The following is a 24,047-nucleotide window of genomic DNA, read 5'->3' on the forward strand; positions in this document are numbered from 1 at the left end:
ATATACATATTATGTACACAAGCATACATAATATAATTAACACATGAAAATTACATTTAGTGATGTTAAGATTGCATCAGGAAACACCTTATCCACCCAAAACATTAAGAGCACAGAAATAAGACCTCCACAATGCCTACAATACCACTGATTAATGCACTCCAACACTCCATGTTTTCTTCTATCTATAACATACCAAAAACTAAGAGTAACCTCACATGCTTTTATATCAATTATAGCAACAGATCAGCACATTAGATTGTGTCACATTCTGTTTTAACATTGCAGAGATCACTGTTAAAAGTTTTTCCTTTATGTTTAATAAAAAATAGAAAAAGCAAAACTTGATGGAAGTGTTGAATTCGAGCTAAGTTCATAAAACCATTAGAGCTCTACCTGTACCATATGAGGTATACCAGCGCAATTGGGCAACTCTGTTTTGTGGGCTGAAGTTAGAGTTTGGTTTTGGAGACAGACTTAATAATACACATTTTTAACAACACTCAAGAACTCTGGAAAAACAAACAACGAGGATGTTCAACAAGGTAGCAATGGCGGATGGAAGTGATGGCATCAGGGGACAGAGCAGAGTGTGTTCAAGGATATGGGACACTTCACCCTTGAAGCAGTATGCAACGTACAGAGGGCTGCAGGCAGCGAGGAGGTGAGATGTGCTCTGAACAAATAAAGAGACTAACACTCAGGAAGAGCCATAAGCAGATGGTACTGGGCCAGCATGACTGTCTAAACTGCAATCCAAGGTTAACTGTATTGAATATATAAATAATAGTGAATGATTTACATATTACATATTATAGATAATAAGTCTTGCCAGCCAATAGTTCTGGCTGAGAAAAATAAGACAGCCACCTATGGTCAGAAAATAAACAACACTTGAAAATACTTTTCTTAACAATGGAATATTTATTCAGCTGTCACCAAACAGGGTGAGGGGCTTTTGGAAAGGTGGCAATACACTGAAAAATTCTAATGGAAGCAAGAATATCATTATATGCCAACTACACCCCAAAAAGTCTAAATAGGGAAACATACTGTCAATGTTAACTATATGAAGCTGTTTAGTGTGAGGACTTGCAAAGTTTAGCATGCTAATTAAAACTCAATACCTGACTTCACAAGCTCTGTATGGAGTAGCTAGGAGAGGGTCTTTCAGTCTGGAAGCAGAGGAGGGGATGACAATGTACTGCTGGCAGGAGCAACATAATTGTTGATTTATACTCTTGCTCAGTCAATTGATTGCAAATTTAAGATTAGGTTTGGCTAGCTAAATTGTTACTCTCTAATAATCATGTTTTATCCTACTTAACTTTTATTTATTTTGATTTTCTCTGTATTTTCTGGATCAAATAAATCTTGCTTTAAGTTAAATTGAAATCTGTGGCCATTAGATTTGGGAACTCACTCACTCTTTCTTTGGAGAACTCCAAAGGAAATAAAAACCTCTCTTCCCTTCCCCCTCAAGTTACCATTTAAGGCGGAGAAAAATTGTATATATCCTTCCTCTGTTGTTCTAAAATTGACATTCTGAAAAATCCCAGCTGATTTTCACAGTTTTTGAAAGAGAATAATAGTTCAACTAAAGTCTCTCTCACTGACTGACTCTTTTATGGACATAGACTCTGCTGTATCGTGCTACTACATGCTTCCCCACCCCTCCCCCTCCCGCCCCCAAATCTTAGACTTTGGACAATAAACTGGGGGATATATTTTTGTCTTTTGTACATTCTTCCTTAAAATAACTCTCCCACAAACATGCCACTGCCATCTCCTTACTTCAAGATTTTTGTAGAGAGCAGTGGTGCAATGGTTTGTCCTGCAATGCTTTGCTTTTTGGTAGCTTTATGCACATTATTATCTTTGAGCCCTCTAATTCCATCTGTTCTACACAGGAATTTCTAGCCCTACCGGGTAAATTCCACTGAATAATACTGAGCCCTGGTGAAAACAACATACTTTTCATGCAGGATAAATGGAATGTTACAGATCCATGATGGTATGTCTGCTAATTTTATAGGCACTTTAACTCAAATAAACCTGTGTGAATCTCAACATTTGAGTTATTAAATTATAATATATTAAATTATTAAATATGCAACATTGTTAAAACAAAGCCATTTGTCTTGGATAAAATACAAGCCAGGATTTTCAAAAGTAACACATGGTTTTGGGTACAGCAGGCCTAATTATGAAAAGTGCTGAACACTCAGCCTCTGAGAATCAAACTGTTTTAAAGTATCACAAGATTGAGCACCTAAAAACGGAGGCACCCAAAATCACTAGTCGCTTTTGAAATTCGTGGCAATAGGCTCCAGTCCTGCTAACACTTACACAGGTGTTTAGATAAAGACAATTGGCCTATTCAGAACAGTAAAGTTAAACACCTCCTGAATGATTTCGAGGACTGAGGCTATAATTCATTTATAAAGCACCCCTGAACTAAGATAGGGTTACCATGTTTAACAAATAAAAAACAGAGGACCCTCCACGGGGCCCTGGCCCTGCCCATTTCCCACCCCAGCCCCGCCCCAACTCCGCCCCTTCCCCGCCCCAACCCCACCCTAACTCCGCCCCCTCCTCCCTCCCACTCCCAGCCACGCGAAAAGGGCTGCCCGAGTGCTACCGGCTTCACAGTTTGCCGGACAGCCCCCAAACCCTGCGCCCCCAGCCGGCGCTTCCCCAGCGCAGCTGGAGCCTCGGAGGGGAAGCGCCCAGCCAGGGGCGCAGGGTCTGGAGGCTGCCCGGCAAACCGTGAAGCCGGTAGCGCTCGGGCTTCGGGCAGCCCCCATGCCTCTGGACCCTGCGCCCCCAGCCGGGCACTTCCCCTCCCGGGCTCCGGAGGCGCAGGGTCCGGAGGCATGGGGGCTGCCCGAAGCCGATAGCGCTCGGGCAGCTCGGCTCTTAAACAGAGCTGAAGAGTCAGGGGAGGAGAAGAGCAGCCACGGGAGGGGAAATGCCCGGCCGGCATTTTCCCGGACATGTTCGGCTTTTTGGCAATTCCCCCTGGACAGGGGTTTGATTGCCGAAAAGCCGGATATGTCCAGGAAAAACCGGACGTATGGTAACCCTAACTAAGATGTTTCCATATTACATGCCTAAAAATGTCACGAACACAGAATTACAGTTGTCCAGTGGTAGCTTATGCCATTCCAGAATGTGGAGAGTGGCTAAACTTACATATCTGAAAACCAGGAAATACAAAGTTGAGGTACATAACACACCCCTACATCTCAACCTTCGCTCTGCCCTCTTTGAGAGATGCCCCAGCATGCCAATAACACAAATCTAGGACTCTACCCTGACAGATACTATGAAAACACACTAGGAACTGAGCACATGCTCACCAATCATTATCAGATTTCTGCCAAAGACGGGGCTCAAACTCAGAGTGACAGACACAGCTCATGTTCAACTAGGGTTGCCAACCCTCCTGGTTTTGCTGGGAGTCTCCCGGAATCGGGCTCTATCTCCCGGAGGCTACTGACGCCAAACCGGGAGATTTTAGGCCTCTAAAAGTCCAGCAGCGCAGCAGGGCTAAAGCTGGCTCTCTGCCTGCCCTGGCCCCATGCTGCTCCTGGAAGCAGATAACACATCCCTGTGGCCCCTGGGGGGGCAAGGGTCTCTGCATGCTGCCCGTGCACTGAGTGCCGACTCCACAGCTCCCATTGGCTGCAGGGATGTGCCGGCCACTTCCAGGCGCGACGCCAGGGCAGGCAGGGAGCCTGCCTTAGCGCCACTGCACCGCCACCCGGGAGCCGCCCAAGGTAAGCGCCACCTGGCCGTAGCCCACATCCCTCATCCCCTCCTACACCCCAACCCCCTGCCCTAGCTTTAAGCCCCCTCCTGCACCCAAACTCCCTCCCAGAACCCACACCCTCTCCCGCTCCCCAACCCCCTGCCCTAGCCTAGTGAAAGTGAATGAGGGTGGGGGAGAGCGAGCGATGGAGGGAAGGGGGATGGAGTGAGCAGGGCAAGGCCTCGAAGAAGGGGTGGGGCAAGGGTGTTAGGGTTGTCAACTGTCTAATCACACAAACTCAAGGTTCAACTGCCACAGCAGTGTCCCCTTGAGACAGTCAGTCACTGAGAGAACAGGCTGCCTGGAATCCCTCTTGCTTCCAGAGGGCCCTAATCCTTCTGCACATGAACATTTTATTCTCTCTAGCTGCAGCTACTGACAGTAAATTCCTAATTTACCCTGTAATAACTTCTCTAATCTAAACCCCATAAAGGGACAGTAGGTGCAATCCACTTCCTCAGATAAATCCTTAACAACTGAGATCAGTTTGGGGTGGATCAGAGTCATAGTCTAAGCTCCAGATGTGGACTAGAAAAATTTTTCAATTTTGTACAATGCATTTAATAGGTTTGTATCTTAGGAAGCCCTTGCTCAAATGACCCCAAATTTGTACCATGAAAACTACCCAGAACCCTCATGAGGTACAACCATTTCAAGACAATCTGAGTAAACATACAGATTATAGAGCACTTAAGAGTCCAACTTTAAATAAAAAAAACAATGTTCAACCTTTACTACAGTGGATCTAGTGCTCCATTATAATACACTGGGAACTAGGAGAGGGATTATTGGATTTTCTTTTTTTTTTTTTTTTTTTAATTTAAAGTTATTTTTATCTAGAATTCCCAGTGTGTCCTGTTTTCACCAGGGCCGCTGGGGGAGGGGGGGGAGGGAGAGGGGGGAAGTGGGGCAATCTGCCCCAGGCCCTGCAGGGGCCCCCACGAGAAGGTCGGAGGCTCCCCCCGCCTCCGCCTTCCCCCATCCCCCAGCGCCTCAATGCGCTGCGTCTAGGAGCAGCCCTGGACAGCGCTGCAGCAGTGTGGCTCAGGTGGCGCCTGAGGTCCTCTTGCTCAGAGCCACGTGGTAAGGGGGCGGAGCTGCGAACTCTGGCAGGCCAAGCGGCAGGAACTTCTGGACATGGCTTGCTGAGGCTCTGGGAGAGGGGGTAAGCGGCATGGTAAGCCCCTCTGAGCCGGGTACCCCCAGACCCCCAGCTCCGAGCCCAGCCCCTCTGAACCGGACACTCCCCCGACCCCTTCACTCCCCCGACCCCTTCCTCCCCCCATCCCTGACCCCCAGCTCCGAGCCCAGCCCCTCTGAGCCGGGCACCACCCCCAACCCAGAGCCCAGCTCCCAACCCAGCCCTTGGCAACAGTAGCGCCACCCCCAGGCAGTGACAGCTCATTGGCACCAACCATCACCATCACCCAGCGACAGCCCATTATGTAATTGCAAATGTATACATACCATTAAAGCATTTAATGTTTTTAAATAATGCATTTCATGTATTTTCAAATTAACAATTAATTTTTGAATGTATTTCACTGGTTATTTTTTACTTTCCAAATACATGTTACTATAGTATTGTAACTTTTTTTTATGGAAAGGGCCCCCGAAATTGCTTTGCCTCAGGCCCCCTGAATCCTCTGGGCGGCCCTGGTTTTTACTATGTCTACTTCATAGATTATAAACTCTTCAAGGCAGACTGTCTTTGATTTGGATCTGTTACAGCACCAAACACTTTCAGTGTTAAATAAACAAACTGCTAGACTAATCATTAAACTTCCAGGAGGCAAAAAATGCCTTCCTAGATCTAGAGTAGCTAAGAATCTGTTCCAGTTCCTCTTACCACAGACAAAGTCACTGCAATCCATGCTTCTGTCACTTCCAGGCTACTGTAATGTACATTATCTATGGCTTATCCAAAAGACCACCAAGAAATTAAGGTTGGTAGAGCACACAGCAGCCTACTTGCTAAGCAAGGAAGACAAGATCATATCACTCTATTGCTTTGTACTCTGAAATTTTTGTCAGTAATTCTAGGGCATATTCAAGGTCCTCATTTACAAAGCCTTGAACAGAATGGAACCAATATATCTCCAGCATTTGATACTCAATCTTCAGAATCTTTGAGAAAGCTGAAATTGGTGGAAGTCACTCAGGTTGACAGAGCTCAGTTATACCTTGGAAAGGCCAAGCCACAGCATTCTTGATGAATGATCCAGGGCAGGGGAACTTTCTACTGACATATCAGCTTGAGCTTGACTCTTACCACCGTCAAAGAATGGAGTTCTGATCACTTAAGTAAAAGGCTTTGAGGAGGGAGAAGAGCCATATTCCACTGAGATTATTCTTTGTATAACAAATATGCTGAATTATCTTAATCATGACAATACAGCATTTTAGAAAGCGTCCTATAATATGCTCCCAATTAGTATACCAATTTTACACAGAACATTTACTGACCTCTACATATAACCATGATGATGACGATGACGACAACATTACAAACACACCATCGTTGGAAAAGCACCATGTTATCTGCAAGACAAATGTTCTTTTTTCTTAAGAATCCTGCTGTCATGTGGCTCTAACCACTTGCTAACTTAAGTATTTGCTGTAATTTGAACCTGAAAACAACAAAGAAGAGGTCTACTACATGAAGACCAAACAGGGAACATGAAAACAACATGATCCAGTAGCACCAGTTACAGCATTAGAGTTAAATACTCGGCCTGATCCTCAACAGGAATCAAGAGTTATTGCTGTCATAAGAAAGTACTTTTCAATTATCTATTATAGTACATAAAGAAATAACAGCGTGAACATTATAGAGAAAAATAAGGCCATACTCCCCTATGTATATTAAGCAAAAAACAACCGCTTTATCAGTCTAGTTCTTGTGAGGTGACAAAACAAAATCTAGACTGCTATAAATATTTGCAAAGAACTGTGACTAGCAGATTATCCCCCATAATGAAAGGTGCATAACTAAAGCAGAATCAGATTAAGTTGACAAGAGAAAGGCACAACACACCTTTGTGACAATAGGCCCTCCAAATCATACCTAAATTAAATTCACAAAAAATATTCATAGAGCAAAGACAGACACTATTTAGGCATGCGGCAATTCTCCAAACAAAGCCATATTTTTTTTGGAGTTTAATGTACCCACCCTACACACACCCACATTATTTATCATTTGAAGGCTTATTTTATGTACATTTAGATGAAGTATGACGTGGAGATGTAAGCCTGTAGACAAGGTGAAACAATGGTACCAAAATGAGAAAATGTCAATTTTGTAGTTTCTAGAAACACCACAGTTATTACTGTTTACATTTCTACAACTTAACGTAGTGCTTGTTGGTTATAGCTACCAAACAACACCGTATTAAGATTTTTATTGTTTTGCACAAGGAAGGTTTTTTTTTTTTCCAGAAATGATGAGGCTGTTTAGCATAAGGCAAAAAATGTGACTATCAACATTTTGCAATATACTAAAATGAAATGTTGTCACGTTACATTCTTAATCGTCAAAGTATCTCATAAGTAAGGCTGCGAGTTTGTCACGGAGGTCACAGAAGTCATGGATTCCATGACTTTCCATGACCTCTGACTTCTGCAGCAGCAGGCGCACCCAACACAGGGGCAGCTCAGGCAGCCCCTGCGCCAGGCACACCTGCCGCTGCTGGGGCAGTCTTGGACCACCACATCCCTGCATCCCAGAGGAGTTTGGGTGTGGGAGGGACCAGGGGGTCGGGACACTGGACGGGGTGAGGCAGGCTCTAGGCGACGTTTACCTGGGGGTCTCCCTGGAAGCGATGACATCCCCCTCGGTCAGCTGCTAGGCAGAAGCGTGGCCAGGCAGCTCTGCGGGCTGCCTCTGCCCAGAACCCTGGCTTTGCAGCTCCCATTGGCCGCGGTTCCTGGTCAATGGGAGCTGCGGGGGTGGTGCCTGCAGGAGGAGGCAGCCCGCAGAGCTGCCTGGCCATATGTCCACGTAGCAGCTGACTGAGGGATGTAGGAAGAAATCCAGTCATCAGGGGTATGTTGATACTAACAGGGAGATCCCCAGGTAAGCACCACGCAGAGCCCGCTTCACCCTGTCCTGTGCAACCTCCTGCCCCCTACCACACCCAAACTCTGCTGCTGCTGGGCGGGGGAGAGGCACGGAGCCAGGTAGGGAGCCTACCAGCCCCGCTATCCCCCACCCAGCACCAGCAGGGGTCCCAGGCTGCGCCCCACCGCCCATGTCCCCCTAGCACCAGCAGGGGTCCTGGGCCGCCCCCTCTTCAAGCAGCCAGGGCACCCACGGGGTCCCCGGGCAACCCCACCCAAAGCAGCCCGACCATCCTCCCCCAGTGTCCACAGGGTCCCCTGGTAGCCCTCACCCAAGTTTTATTCACTGGTATTTGTAGTAAAAGTCACGGACCGGTCACAGGCAAATACCTGTGACTAAAACGTAGTCTTACTCATAAGTGATAATAGTTTTCTATATTTTCAATTGAAATTTGCTGACTAGATCAGTCTCAAACTGAAGGTTGTCCACCAGTAGCAGCAGATTGCGTGTCTATACTTAGTACTGCACAGTGAGTAGATACAAGTATACATGAATTCCTAATCTAATGCTTCTCCATTTGTAAGCTTTTGTACATGCAATGTAGCATCTAATCTGCCTGGTAGAAGATTTTAATTTGTAAATACCTATGCATGCAGTATTAGCCTTTAAAACATTCTATAAACTTGTTTTTTAATTCAGTGACATTTATGCACAGGTCAGTATTAGTGTTAGAGATGACAATACACACCTTCACATTAGGAAAATGCAAAAGCTACGACTGAAAAATGCAGCCTATAAAAAAGTAATGAAGACAAAGTCCACAATCAAGTCCTTGCCTCTGCATCGAAGAGAGATGAAGATGTTACAGCTCTTACGAACCATGTGATCAATAATACGATAAACTCATTTGGCCCTGAATCACATCCAGCGGTGCTTATCAACCTATCTACTGGACTGTATATAGCATCACATGTACAAGTGTTTCCACTGAAAATAGATGTTGGTGAAGAACAAATGGAAAAATTTGTCAGATGTGCCTGAAAAAAAGGAAGAAAGGAGAGTAGCAAAATATGGACCTTGGACTTCAGAAAAGCAGACTTAGATTCTCTTAGGGAACTGATGGGCAGGATCCCCTGGGAGGCTTATATGAGGGGGCAAGGAGTCCAGGAGAGCTGGCTGTATTTTAAAGATGACTTATTGAGGGTACAGGAACAACCATCCCGAAGTGCAGAAAGAATAGCAAATATGGCAGGCAACCAGCTTGGCTTAATAGTGAAATCTTTGGCGACCTTAAACTCAAAAAGGAAGCTTACAAGAAGTGGAAATTTGGACAGATGACTAGGGAGAAGTATAAAAATATTGCTAGAGCATGCAGGGGTGTAATCAGGAAGACCACGACAAAATTGGAGTTGCAGCTAGCAAGGGATGTGAAGGGTAACAAGAAGGGTTTCTACAGGTATGTTAGCAACAAGAAGGTGGTCAGGGAAAGTGAGACCCTTACTGAATGGGAGAGGCAACATAGTGACAGATGATGTGGAAAAAGCTGAAGTACTCAATGATTTTTTTGCCTCAGTCTTCACAGACAAGGGCAGCTCCCAGACTGCTGCACTGGGCAACACAGCATGGGGAATAGGTGAGCAGCCCTCAGTGGTGAAAGAGCAGGTTAAGGACTATTTAGAAAAGCAGGACGTGCACAAGTCCATGGGTCCAGATTTAATGCATCCAAGGGTGCTGAGGGAGTTGGCTGATGTGATTGCAGAGCCATTGGCCATTATCTTTGAAAAATTGTGATGATTGGGGGAGGTTCCGGTCGATTGGAAAAAGGCAAATATAGTGCCCATCTTTAAAAAAATGGAAAAAAAGAGAACCCGGGGAACTACAGACCAGTCAGCTTCACTTCAGTCCCCAACCAAATCATGGAGCAGGTCCTCAAGGAATCCATTTTGAAGCACTTGGAGGAGAGGAAGGTGATCAGGAACAGTCAACATGGATTCACCAGGGGCAAGTTAATCTAATCTAATCCATTGGAGAATGGAAAATCTACCAGCTCCCTCGGTAGTTTGTTCCAATGGTTAATCACCCTCGCTTTTACATATTTGTGCTTTATTTCTAATTGAAATTTGTCTGGCTTCAGCTTCCCATGAGTTCTTGTTATACCTTTCTCTGCGACATTAGAGAGTCCTCTGCTAGCTGCTATTTTCTCCCTGTGAGGGTAATGCTACACTATAATTAAGTCACCTCTCAATCTTCTTTGTAACAAGCTAAAAAGACTGAGCTTTTTAATTATCTCACTGTAATGTATTTTCTCCAGCCCCTGAAACATTTTTGTGGATCTTTTCCACACCCTACCTAATTTTTCAAAATCATTTTTAACATGTGGAACCAGAATTGTATGCAGTCTTCAAGTCTCAGTTTCACAAATGCCTTACAGAGAGGTAAAAATCAACTCTCTACTCTTACTCCCCTATTTGTACATCCAACAATCACATTTTTGTTGTTGTTTGGTTGGTTTTGGTTTAGTTATTTTTTTTTTTTTGCCACAGTATAACACTGGGACCTCGTGTTGAGTTATTATGAAGCCACTGTTTTTCAGGATACAATTCTCCATCCTGTAAGCACGGCATGCATTCTTTGTCCCAAGATGTATGATCTTGCATGTGGCTATATTAAAAAGCATTTTATTTGAATGGGCACAGCTTACAAAGCGATCAAGATCATTCTGTGAGAGTGCCCTGTCCTTATTATTTACAACTCCACCAATCTTTGTGTCATCCATACATTTTATCAGCAGTGATTTTATATTTACTTCCAGATGATTAATAAAAATGTTCCATAGTGACAGGCCTAGAACGGATCCCTGCAGAACCCCACTAAAAACACCCCATTTCAGTGAGGATTCCGTACTGACAACTACTTGTTGAGCGCTATCAATTAGCTAGCAAGTTCTTGATCCTTTAATGCATGTTTTATTGATCTTGTAGAATGCTCTGCTAATTTTTTAATCAGACTGTCATGAAGTGCTAGGTGAAATGCCTTACCAAAGTATATTAAATCTAAGCAGTTACCCTTCTAAAACAAGCTTGTAATCCTGTCAACTACACCAGCTTTGTTTGACAAGACCATTTTCACGACTTCTGTGTTTTCTCTTCCACTGGAAAACTCCTCTTTCCTCTCCACTCCTTCAGCAGCTACTTCCCATCAGACCCCTCATCTCTTTCTTTCCTTGGTGGCTCCTGTCCCATCTGCTCCTGCCCTGGGTGACTCATTTTCTGTTCCCCTCCCTTGATGACTGTGGGCCATGTATGAGATATGCTGCTACAGAGTAATTTTGTGACCTTAGCAAAGTAATTCTCCAGCTCATTGAGGTTGACTTCTACTTCCTTAAAGCCACCTTCTCTGAGCAGATGTTTTGTGATGAGGTTGACTTGGACAAAGGCCCACCGTACTAAGAACTTTACAATTTTTCAGTAAACTGGGATTTTCTACAATTTTTTTTGCAATCATACTAGCCAAGAGATATTAGAAGAATGTGTAAAGTAGGCTTACAAATTCTAATAAACCACATAACGGACTGAATCCCAATAAACAGATGCTAAATTATCAACATAAAGTAGTAAAGGTGCATCTCCAATCTCAATGCTATTGAGAAGATGATTCAAGTAAATTAAACCTTCAATAATATAGTATGTGAAAGCCAAAGTTCGATAACCTACCAAGGTGAGACTGCAATGGGTAAATCTGAGGAATAAGTAAAAAAAAGAAGGGCCAAATCTTTGGAATATCTTAGGATAAACAGTAAGGCAATGATACAGATAAGGAAGTAATAGTACAACCCTAAGACCACTGTCAACTGCATGAGATCAGCACAAACATTTTAAAGTAGCATCCGAGGAAAATCCTGCCTCTCTCGGGAAGTCAGATACAATGGACATACATGTCAGAATAAAGTAGGAACAGCTGCTATTAACTTACACCTTCTTATACCTACTTTCCAGCTCCATGGAACATATGTTGCACCAACTCAGACTCTAACACATTGAAAATTAGATATAAATAGGTCCAAGGTAGTCACAAAATGTTATAAAGCCTTAGGAGTTTATGTAAGAGAATCTATAAATTACACCAATGAACACATGTCTGAAACTGGCTCAATATTTCTTAGTCATCTAGGTGTTACAGTGAATGATGAATCAAACACTGTCTTATAGTTAAATTAATTACGCAGATTTTCAAAAATGATACAGTTGTTTTAAGGATTATGGAACTGGAAGCCAGATGACTATGCAACAGGTATGTATGAAGCAGCAAATAAATCAGATAGGTTCCATTTAACACTTCAGACTGTACAGTTTTATCCCCAACATATCATCAGTTACTTTCAATGGTAATTTTTTCATTGACACAGATAAGCCCATCTTTTGCTTTTCATATATTCTCCTCCCCTACTATTATCATAGTAAAGATGCTAATTATGTGTCAAGTACTACATTTTAATTATTTAAACAACATTTAAGCTGTTTGTAATATCGCAATATGCAACTACTCAAAATATTTTTTTTGTATGCATACAGGGCACAAGAATTCAGAAATAAGGGCTGTCCCAAGCATATGCCAGATGAATATGGGACAATGTACTTTTAGAGACACCATTGTGTCAATCCCATTTTAGCATTCACTGGAGATACATCCCATCTTGTGACCCACTAGAACACTCCTCTTCCACAGCACCACCATCAATTGAAAAGTGTCCATTCCCACTTATAATGTATAACAATTGTGAAGTACAGTAGCTCAAGAATAAAATGTTTAAGTTATTCAAACAATGTCTTCTCAAAGCATTAGCAATTGTAAAGAATGAGAATGAGAGTTGTTCTCAGCTGCTTTGGAAATGTATGTTTCTTAAAAAGTTTCTTCAAATTGCTCAGAGAGGATATTTATCTTTAGAATCACCGTGCAAAAACTAGGATTGTGAGTAGCCAAAAAAATCTACTTTAAAAAAAAAAAAACACTGGCAAAGAGCTTGAATGTCAATTCAAATTGTGCGCTAAACCTATATTTAAAAGATCCCAACAAAGATGGGGAAAGAGTGAAGTGAGTTTGAAAGGATAAGAAACCGATGTCTTTCTATTGTCATTTTGCCCCATTCCAGCATCTTCAAAGTTTCCAGATGAGTTTTTATCTTGAGCTATCCTTAAGGCAATTATTTTCCAAATCCCTGGACAACATGTTCAAATACCCACACCTCCCACAGACACACAAAATCATCCTCTCATGTACAATAGAAACTTCACATACCGTTGACACATTCAAAGACATCACAGCACTTGCCGGGTGTTCCGTCTCCACGTGAGACTATTTGGGGAATGGAGCTTGCCTCACACATGGGGAAACCACATAAACCAGAGAGACACTCGCATCTGAAACCAAAGAAAAGGAAGGGGAAACCCCATTAAGTAAATGAAGCCACATATCAGAGGAAAGCATAGAAAGGTGAAATAGCAGGCTGCAGCAACAGAGTTCCTGCTGTAAAGTAATTATACAAATATTTTTAAATGACCTTTTATTAACACAGTGACCAGGTTTAACAAAATCTATTATTTTGGTGAATTAACTCTCTGAACTTTTGTACTAGGGGCTTAAATGCTAGCTGGTCATGCAATCATAAGGAGGGACAGGTGGAGGTTTTCAGATCCTGTGCTACACCCATATCTTTTCCAAGCAATATACATACAGGTACAGGTTCAGAAAGCAGCAGACATAGAATAATCTTAAGATTGTCTAACATGGGTTTACCCTCAAAAGGTGTTTGAGAAAAATGTAGATTGGTAAAAATTAACAGCAGCACCCACCCCTACTCAATATATGGAACATGTAGTCCCTCACCATTCACTCCCCAGGTATATCTTAACTGGGTTATATGGGGGGGAAAGGAAGAGAAATCATGCTTGATATCTACTGCCTTGACATCTTGGGTAGTCATTTACTTAGTACACATAACTGAGTACAAAACAGTACCATTCTGATTGGGTAGTGCTTTACTCGCATTTTGCAGAAGTGCAAGTGATTACACAGGGAGCAAAGGCAGTGGAAAAATTGGATACTCAGTGTATGAAATGTTTTGGTTAGTGGATCACTACCATAGGCACAGTCTTTTTCACGTCGTGCATGGTGCTTTTTAGAGAAAAGGTTCGAGTTGGAAAGCATAAAATCCTGATAAGAAGTAGTCTGAGACAGTCTCTACCTAATTTCCCTGCTTAAAAAAAAAAAAAAAAAAAAACACTCCGAGAAAGGGGAGTTCCATTTATTTGTGATGCATGGAATGTAAAGACATTATTAATATTGTTTATACAGTGACATCAACATACATTGAGCTGTGCAAAAAAATCATGTGTACCAGACATTTAGTAGCTTGTGCCTGGAGGAGCTTACATATTAAAGGTGTGAGCAGGCAGAACACAATAAAATACAAGAGAAAATGAACAGAGAGAGGATAGTGGTTATTACAGCTGAGAAGCTTCATAGAATTAATATTTCTTCAAAAGTTTTTCTGAGTGTGTAGATACAAATTTTATGAAAGATGTATACATTACCAGTAATTTATCACCTCATGGATGAACATGAATTTCAAAGCAGAGGGAACAGGCCCTATAAATATATTTTAAAGCAACTGAGGATTGAAAATCTCCTGGTTGCCTTTATAATATATTTAAAAATAGGCATACCATGAATTCCCTGTCCCAAATCAACCCACCTGTGTAGTGAGAAGCAGTTGGCTCAGTGGAGAAGTGAAAAATCTGGCTCTTTCAGACAGTAAGTCTTAAAGAGGAAAGGGTGGCCGGCTCTCCACTACCCCTTATTCCCCAGTTAAGATAACGTGGAACAGCCAGGGAACCATTTACAGTGGACAATATAGCAATGGATAAGATAAGTTGGGAACATAAAGATGAGGTAAAGAGTAAGTCATACATAAAAAGTGTGTGGCTAGAGTGAGCATGTTGTGCAGGGACTTGTTCCTACAAAGTAACAAAGCCAATCCCAAAATATGTGATGCAACATAATGTGTAAATTATATAAAGGAAGAGGTTTGCTGTGTAACTCTGGATGTATAAACAATGAGGAGTCCTTGTGGTACCTTAGAGACTAACAAATTTATTTGGGCAAAAGCTTTCATGGGCTAAAACCCACTTCATCGATGCATGGAGTGAAAAATACAGTAAGCAGTATAATAAGCAGTATTATAATACAGTAAGTAAATAATTACAGTATTATAATACAGTAAGCAGTATAGTAAGCTGTAATATTTATACTGCTTACTGTATTTTTCACGCCATGCATCTGATGAAGTGGGTTTTAGCCCACAAAAGCTTTTGCCCAAATAAATCTGTTAGTCTCTAATGTGCCACAAGGACTCCTTGTTGTTTTTGTTGATACAGACTAACACGATTACCACTCTGAAATCTGGATGTATAGTGTGCCCTATACCCACCTCCTAATGCTTGAGTCTAATCAACTCAACATAGCTTTGCTGTATGCCAAACAAAACAACCAGAGTGACAAGAGTGGAGTCGAACCAAGGTCTCAGGGAGCCAAGTGGAAGAGGTTTCAGAGGAATCCCAACATCCTGTTCATTAACTTAGCTAGTTTAAATTAGAAACAATTATTGCATTTTTTTTGCCATGCTTCATATTTCCCCCCCACCTGCTTGAATTGTTCTATTCCTTGAAGAAGTCTCTACTTATTGCCCCCATATGGTGTCATTCAGCTTTTCCTTGCCAGTTTTGACCTTCTCAACTTCCCATACACAGTCTTATGGGAAAACCTAAGGATAAAGTATTTCAAAACTAAAGATAAAATATTGTGTAAAGACATCATACAGGTATACAAAATATTATATAGATATACCACAGGTGTCCATTTCCTTTCCTTTTTCATGAGGAATAATTTATTATTATTTCCTTCATGAAGTCCTTCTCATCAATTATGAAACCTAATCGTCACCCAAACGGATCCCAGTTCCAACATGCTTGTCCACCCAGAAATTACTAATAAAACTCAGTGTTATAAGTGATTCCTCTAAATTGCTCATTACAATATTCCTGTAATCATGGACTTAAAGGAAAATGAGAAACTAGAGAAACTGTAGCGTAGCATATTAAGAATACTTTCAGGACTCTCTATCATCTCAGGCTTTTCCAGACTAAACCATTCATTAGTATTATTGGAATCCAGAACATTTCTAAAATCAGGTATAAAGAAAAGAAAGAGCTGGTGATGGAGCAAGGTGGCAATATTTCATATATTTTATACTTTAGTCATAAATTATGAGTTAATCTGGACTAGGTTTCCAAAGGAGGTTGTGCAATCGCCATCATTGGTGGATTTAACAACATCTGGACAAACACCTGTCAGGGATGGTCTAGATTTACTTGGACCAGCCTCAGCATCACGTGTTGGACTTTTAACTTCTCAAGGTCCATTCCAGCCCAAAAATTGTATAATTCTACTATTCTATATTTTAACCCTATCGGGTCCTGCCTCAGTCATCTTTTCTCAATACTAAATACTGCCAGTTGTTTTAACCTTTCCTCAGAGGTCAGGTTTTCAAAAAGCAAATCATGTTTGTAGCTCTCCTCTGGACTCTTTCCACATTGTCCACTTCTTTCCCAAAGCATGGCACGCAGAATTGGCCACAGTACTCCAACAGAGACATCAGCAGTGCCAAGTATAGCAGGACAATTACCTCCTGTGTCTTACATACAACACTCTTGGTAATGCACCCCAAAATGAATTTAGCTTTCTCACAACTGCATCATATTGTTAATTCATATTCAATTTGTGATCCCTATAACTCCCAGATCCTTTTCAGCAGTATTACTGCCTAACCAGTTGGCTCCCATTTCGTAGTTGTGTATTTGATTTTCCTTTCTAAGTGTAGTACTTTGTACTTGTCTTTACTGAATTTCATTTTGTTGATTTCAGACCAATTCTCCAATTCATGAAGGTTGTTTTGAATTCTAATCCCGATGTCCAAAGTGCTTGCAACCCCTCCCAGCAAATTTTATATATAGTGTTGTAATAGACCTGCAAGCATCATTCTGGGATGTATTAACAGAAATGCTGTAAGCAAGACATGAGAAATTCTTCCGCTCTACTCCATGCTGATTAGGCCTCAACTGGAGTATTGTGTCCAGTTCTGGGTGCCACATTTCAGAAAAGTTGTGGACAAATTGGAGATAGTCTAGAGAGTAGCAAAAAATTATCCAAGGTCTAGAAAACATGACCTATGACTGAGGGAAGACTGAAAAGTTGGGTTTGTTTAGTCAGCAGAAAAGAAGACAGAGGGGACCTGATAACAGTTTTCAAGTACATAAAAGGTTGTTACAAGGAGGAGGGAGAAAAAAATGTTCTTCTTAACCTCTAAGGATAGGACAAGAAGCAATGGGGTTAAATTGCAGCAACAGCAGTTTAGGTTGGACATTAGGAAAAATTTCCTAACTGGCAGGGTGATTAAGCACTGGAATAAATTGTCCAAGGAGGTTGTGGAATCTCCATAATTGGAGATTTTTAAGAGCAGGTTAGACAAACACCTTTCAAGGATGGTCTAGATAATACTTGGTCCTTCCATGAGTGCAGAGGATTGGACTAGGTGACCTCTCGAGATCCCTTCCAGTCTTACGATTCTATGTTGGTCCCAGGATATTAGAGAGACAAGGTGGGTAGGATAATATCTTTAAAAAAATAATATCTCAAAAGCTTGTCTCTCATCAACAGAAGTTGGTCCAATAAAATACATTACCTCACCCACCTTGTCTCAGATTTTATAAGCATATTCTCCACTTCATTATCCAATTCACTAGTGAAAATATTGAATAGTACTGGACCAAAGACAGACCCCTGTGGGAACCCCACTAGATATATTCTTACAGTTTGACAGCCAGCCATTGATAACTATTCTGAGTATGGTCTTTCAACCAATAGTGCCCCCATCTTATAGTAATTTCATATAAACCACATTTCTCTAATTTGCTTATGAAAATGTCACTTGGAAGCCTTACTTAAAATCAAGACACATTTACAGCTTCCCCCCATCCACTAGGCCACTAACCCTGTCAAAGGAGGAAATTAGGTTTAAATAAATAAAATGTTGCATCAATAAGCCCTAATCAAATTTTAGAGCGTTAAAAAGAGAGCTGCTGTAATCATGTACAGATTCGGGGGGGGGGAGGAGGGGGGAACTTCTAACTTTTGAGGTCCTCTCAAGCTTTATAAATATGTCAATGTCATGTACTTCATTAAATATCTTTTATTTTCAGGCTTTACAATGGAGCGAACACTGGTATTTACATTTTCCAAATGTAAATATTTTCCATTTTGGTTGTGCCGGAATTCTTTTCACATAATTATTTTGGTTTCAGTTTAGCTAGAAGATGCTGAGAGAATATTTTCTTCTCTTGGAATAGGTCATACAAAGTTGAGAAAGTAGGAAAGCTCGTCTTCCTCCTCCAATCTATGAATAAAAACCAAGCGACAGAGCATGAAATCTACCCATTTAAAAACCCAAAGAACATCACAGGACCAGATTTTCAAAGGTACTGTATATACTCATTCATTAGCCCGTTCATTTATAAACCGACCCCCCAAAATGATAGGTAAAAATAGCAAAAACTGCATGACCCTTTCATAAGCCGACGCGATATTTCAGGGGTTGGAAAACTTTGGCTCCCGGCCCGTCAGGGTAAGCCGCTGGTGGCTCGGGCCGTTTTGTTTACTTGGAGCGTCTGCAAGCATGGAGCCCCTCAGCTCCCTGTGGCCGCGGTTTGCCATTCCCAGCCAATGGGAGCCGCGGGAAGTGGCACCACTTCCCGCAGCTCCCATTGGCTGGGAACGGCAAGCTCCAGGTAAACAAAATGACAATGTATTAGATATTCAATTCAATGATTCCATAGAGTTTAAAACCATCAAATTTTGGTGTAAACCTGTTTATAAGCTGACCCTCGCCCTTTGAGAAGTCACTTTTTTACCAAAAGTATTCTGCTTACGAATGAGTATATACGGTATTTAGGCACAGTAACACAAACTTCTCCCAATCCAAATCAATGCAAATTTTAGATTATGTAGATGTTCAAAATATGGTTACAAGTACTGTTTGACTCCACTGGGTTCCTTTAGCTTGGCTACTCCTCCTGGGACTTGAATATGACTATGGGCTCTGCAGGGCTACTTGGTGTTGGCTTCTTCTTGACTGGGGAAAAGAAAGTAAGGATGGTATCTCCCAAATATCACATCACTTGTGGCAGAAAAATGAGACATCACTCAAAGTAAGTTGGGCAGATCTGTCACACACACTCTTCTTCTCTCGTATATGAAAAATGAAACAGATAATGTTGATACCTAAATCATCATCACTGGACAACTGAGATATCCTGCACTGGGATTAGTAGGCCAGTTCACACCTCTCAGTGCTAAAACTCCAGGCTTTCTGCAGGCTCCCATCTACTTTGATTACACTTAGTTCACATTTTTAGAAGTTTTCTTTTCAGTCATAAGAGCTAAAAACTTGCTTTTCTTTTATTTATTTTTTTAAATGAAAGCTGAGATTCCGTAGAACAAGACAGTACCTTCAAAGAAGTCAGTGTTCAGCGTACAGGTGTGTACTAGCTGTTTCTGAGTCCTGCTTCAGGCCAGACACTGCTTCCTCTCATGTTCTTTTAAAAAAATAATGAATCAAGCAAATTGTTTTCTGAGATACAGTGAAATGTACTGACTAGCTTCTTATCTATATCCCTTCCAATGTTACAGCTACTTTATCAGCAGGATGTTTGTGAGTGAGCGGATACTGCAGGAGCTATTAAGTAGATAAAGGAGTTGGATATTGACCCAGCACTATCTTTGTGACACTACTTTCCTACAGATATTGGAGAAAAGACAGGGAGAATAGTTTTCCTTAATATTACATATATTTAGGATGAAGACAAATTTCCATTGATCTATGTTAACCCCTTTGAGAGGGAGTATAAAACATGAGATGCCATTTTGTGAGATAGGATCAAAGGTGAGAGAGGAAGGATTGGAATGGTAAATGAGCTGAAAGCTCAAAAGCAGTAAGAGCTCAAAGAGTTAAGATAACAGGAGGAAGTGTGGAGATACCAGAGTTGTGAGAAGGGACAGCAAGGCAAGAGTGAATACTAGAGCAAATGAAAATACTTAGAGCCACCAAAAGTGAAGTATGAGAGAATACCCTAGAGTAGCGGGTCGCCAGGGCTGGCTTAGACTTGCTGGAGCCCAGGGCGAGAGCCGAAACCCACCACCCAGCCAAAGCCCAAGGGCTTCAGCCCTGAGTGGCAGGGCTCAGGTTACAGGCTCCCTACTGGGGCTGAAGCCCTTGAGCTTCAGCTTTGGCCTCCCTGCCGGGGGCAGCGGGGCTTGGGCTTTGGCCATCCACCTGGGGTAGCAGGGATCGGATTTTGGCTCCCCGCCTCCTGGGGTCGTGTAGTAATTTTTGTTGTCAGAAGGGGGTTGTGATGCAATGAAGTTTTAGAATCCCTGCTCTAGAGCAACTAGGTGAATGTAGAGAGGAATGAAAGGACTTCAAAAAATAGTCAAGACAGAAAATAAAGCATTTATTATTTAGGTGTCAGCTCTGTCAAATGACAGTCATGGGATGACAGCAATGGGACAAGATCTCTCTTAACAGAACATCACAGATCTAGAGCTGATCAAACATTTTCAGTTGGAAAATGCTACACTGTTAAAACAAATTTTGAGGAAATTTGTTGAGTTTGAAAAATTGAAAAAAAGCATGTGGCTGTTTTTGGAACAGACTGTTTAATTTCCCATTTCACAATGACTTTGTTTAGAAATTTATTTAATATTGTAATTTAAAAAAAAAATTAAAGTCAAAATCAAAACATTTCCATTGAGCTGAACTAACTTTTTTCCCAAAAAATTTGTTGTAAGGAAATGTTCAAAATTCTTTATTTTTATTCCAATTCAGAACAAATTTTGAAATCACAGAATTTCCTGTAAAACAAAAATCCCATTTCCTGCATAGCTCTACATGCAACCACTGGCATCCAGCAACTAATATTTTCAAAACATTTAATATGAAGCCAAAGGTAGTCATTCCAAAAATACCTTTTTAGGGGGGAAAAGTTGTAGGTATTTTTCTAAAATACAGAGAGAACTGAGATACTATTCAAAGAGGAGCGAGTTCCACACCCTGGCGCTCAGCACAGCAAGGCATGATGGATTCTGCAAAAGCAGGTGATGTTCAAAAACAGACATCAGGACAAAGCTCTTGGAGGTGGATATGAATGTAGATGGAGTCTGCACTGTTAAGGGTTTTAAAAGTCAGCAGTGTCCATTTACAGTCTACATGGCTTTTGATAGATAGCCATTGTAAAAGCAGGCATAAGAACACTCATTATTGCTGAAGGCAGGTGTTCCCATTGGAAAATTGGAAGTCTTTCCAGTGATACAAAGCTCCATCTGTAGTCCTGAAGTGTCATGAGATACTGAACTTTACGCCTATGACTGATCTAAGGCAGAGTATTCCCCACATTGGAATTGTGACAATGCAACTCATTAAGCAGATGCAGGGAACACCAATAATTTTTGGTTTTAATAGTATTACATTTTAATTTCTTTCCTTCCACTTTGTTTGCATTTTTGACATGTTGTTTTGCCCTCAAATTCTTGCCTTAAGGGGAATGCGCAGACTAGGGTGACCAGATGTCCCGATTTTATAGGGACAGTCCCGATATTTGGGGCTTTTTCTTATATAGGCTCCTATTACCCCCACCACCACCACCACCCCATCCCGATTTTTCTCACTTGCTGTCTGGTCAGCCTAGCACAGAAGAATCAAGGGACTTTGCCTTCCCAAACCTGTGAATTGCAAAGAAAGAAACCAGCACTCCTCACATTCCATTCTGCGTCCTGCTAGAATCATACAAACACTGGCCAAGTATCCCTCACCCATACAAAAACCTTTCTGAGAGTTTGGCAAGCGTGGAGAAAAATATTCCCAGCTAATAGGGGACATAATGCTGCAAACACTAGATCATCCCCAACTTGCTCCCACAGTCCTAAATTTATCATTGCCTTCACTTATCTTGCTAATGAAAGAAAATCAAGTTATGCTAATAAGAATGTGTTCCCTGTAAGTTTTTTCTTTAACATACATTCTTATTCAACAGGATCTTCAGAGAATAGACTGTCCTTATCTGTGTGTCTCAGAGCTCATTGTATAGCTTAAATAAAATATCTAGAGATTCACATTGGGTATTTCATTCCAGGGTGGAAAAACTGAGGCTACTTTCCATTTCAATATTAATGCCGATTCATATCACAATTGACAACTATGTCTGTTTGTAATGTCTCACTATAAATTAATATATTAAGCACAAGGTTTACAAACATCCTCCTACTCTTTATTCAGACATTTGTCTATTGTTCACTATTTTTCCCAGGGACATGTCTGAAGACTATTTTAGGTGGAATAAAGAGAGATGTTAACTACTGCTAGTTTATGCTGTATGTCAGGAAGGTAAAGAGATCCCCTTCATTTAGTTACTTTGCAGGAACACACAATCAGTTAAATGTCAAAAGGTACTCGTAAGTACAGCTTTGAGATGTGTGACATCTCCTCTCCTAAAATAGACTAACAGTGTTCCTGGGAGGCAGACAGGTTTCTGGTTCCCAAAAAAGCATGCCATAAACCTTTTCTGACCAATTGAAAAAAATCACATGCGAAACTGAAGCCTCTCTCCTCCCACATAATGTGTCAGCGGTCTGTGAAGTCAGTGACTTAGAATTCATATCTCTATTAATTCCCTAGGTTCAGTATTCCCAAGTATCCTTATAGCTGTACTGTCACTAGCATTTATTAATTGCTGCTAAAACAGCAAGTTCTTGGGGGGGGGTAAGGGGGGAGGAGAATGAAATGTATTGGTTTCTAGAAACCAAAAAAAGAAATTACTAGTTTCATTAAAATACTATCAGATTTCTTGAAACCGATAAAATTGACAAAAGTTGGCTAATTGTGAAACTGATCATGGCAATCTAAGCTGAACTGCAGCTGACTTATTGCTAACATTTGTTTGTGATTTCATGAAAAAATTGCAAACCTGTGGAAACTATCTCCTCTGCCCCTAACATATGTGCATGCCTACACAGAGCAATCTCTGCATGTTACTCTTCCTTCTTCCTGGATTTTGTAATGCAAAAATCTTTATACGTGATATTGTGAGAAGCTGAACAAAATGTTTGCAGTCCTCTCTAGGGTGACCAGATGTCCTGATTTTATAGGGACAGTCCCGATTTTTGGGTCTTTTTCTTATATAGGCTATCACCCCCCACCCCATTCCAATTTTTCACATTTGCTGTCTGGTAACCCTAGTCCTCTCCCATGCCTCTTCAAATCCCTTTCTCAACTTCTACTTAAATTAAAAAAAATAAATTAATGGTGATATCCCATCTCCTAGAACTGGAAGGGACCTTCCAGGCATCGAGTCCAGCCCCTGCCTTCACTAGCAGGACCAAGTACTGATTTTGCCTCAGATCCCTAAGTGGCCCCCTCAAGGATTGAACTCTCAATCCTGGGTTTAGCAGGCCAATGCTCAAACCACTGAGCTATCCCTCCCCGTCCTTCAAAATCCAGCTCCTTGTTTTTTTACTTTCAAAGACTTCATAATTTTATTCCAGCTTATTTTTTCCTTTCTCATTATTTTTCATTCCCCCTAAGGATCCTCATGGCCACACCCCCAACCCCTTGGCCTCATCCCAGTGGCTGAAAGTTTCAGAGTTACAATGAAAAGCGTAGTTCAAATACTTTGGAGCTATCATTTCAGGCTGTCTACAGGCTCAGACAGACACCAGTTACGCTGTTAGCATTGAGTGTTCCATTTAAAGCATGGTGTAATCACTTAGGGCTAGTCTATATGGTACATTAGTCCACACCAGTGGGGTGTAAATTGTAATCATGCTCTAACGGGTCTGTATAGACGAGCCCTTAGAAGAACATGAACACTATTTTCTAGGTACCTTTCACATTTCTTGGTAAAATTCTATATTTTAAGTAATTCCTTCTTGAGAATTCCACAGAAATAAAGTTTTTTCAAGCTCCTAAAATATCACAATTACATAAGTCACACACAAAATTTTGCACAG

The 24,047-nt window shown here is 41.4% G+C and overlaps 1 protein-coding gene across 4 annotated transcripts in view; it reads right to left on the bottom strand.

Moving 5' to 3' along the window:
- CRIM1 (cysteine rich transmembrane BMP regulator 1) overlaps positions 1 to 24,047 on the bottom strand; it is a 308,859-nt gene that overhangs the window by 141,714 nt on the left and 143,098 nt on the right. For 3 of the 4 annotated variants that reach the window (XM_054022214.1, XM_054022215.1, XM_054022213.1), the window contains one exon: positions 13,173 to 13,294. The exons of the other annotated variant lie outside the window; for it this stretch is intronic. In XM_054022214.1, the coding sequence (XP_053878189.1) occupies positions 13,173 to 13,294 (122 nt within the window). The remainder of the gene's footprint in view (positions 1 to 13,172; positions 13,295 to 24,047) is intronic. 4 annotated transcript variants of the gene reach the window in all.

Source organism: Malaclemys terrapin, chromosome 3 (assembly GCF_027887155.1).
Source record: "Malaclemys terrapin pileata isolate rMalTer1 chromosome 3, rMalTer1.hap1, whole genome shotgun sequence".
Lineage (NCBI taxonomy): Eukaryota > Metazoa > Chordata > Testudines > Emydidae > Malaclemys > Malaclemys terrapin.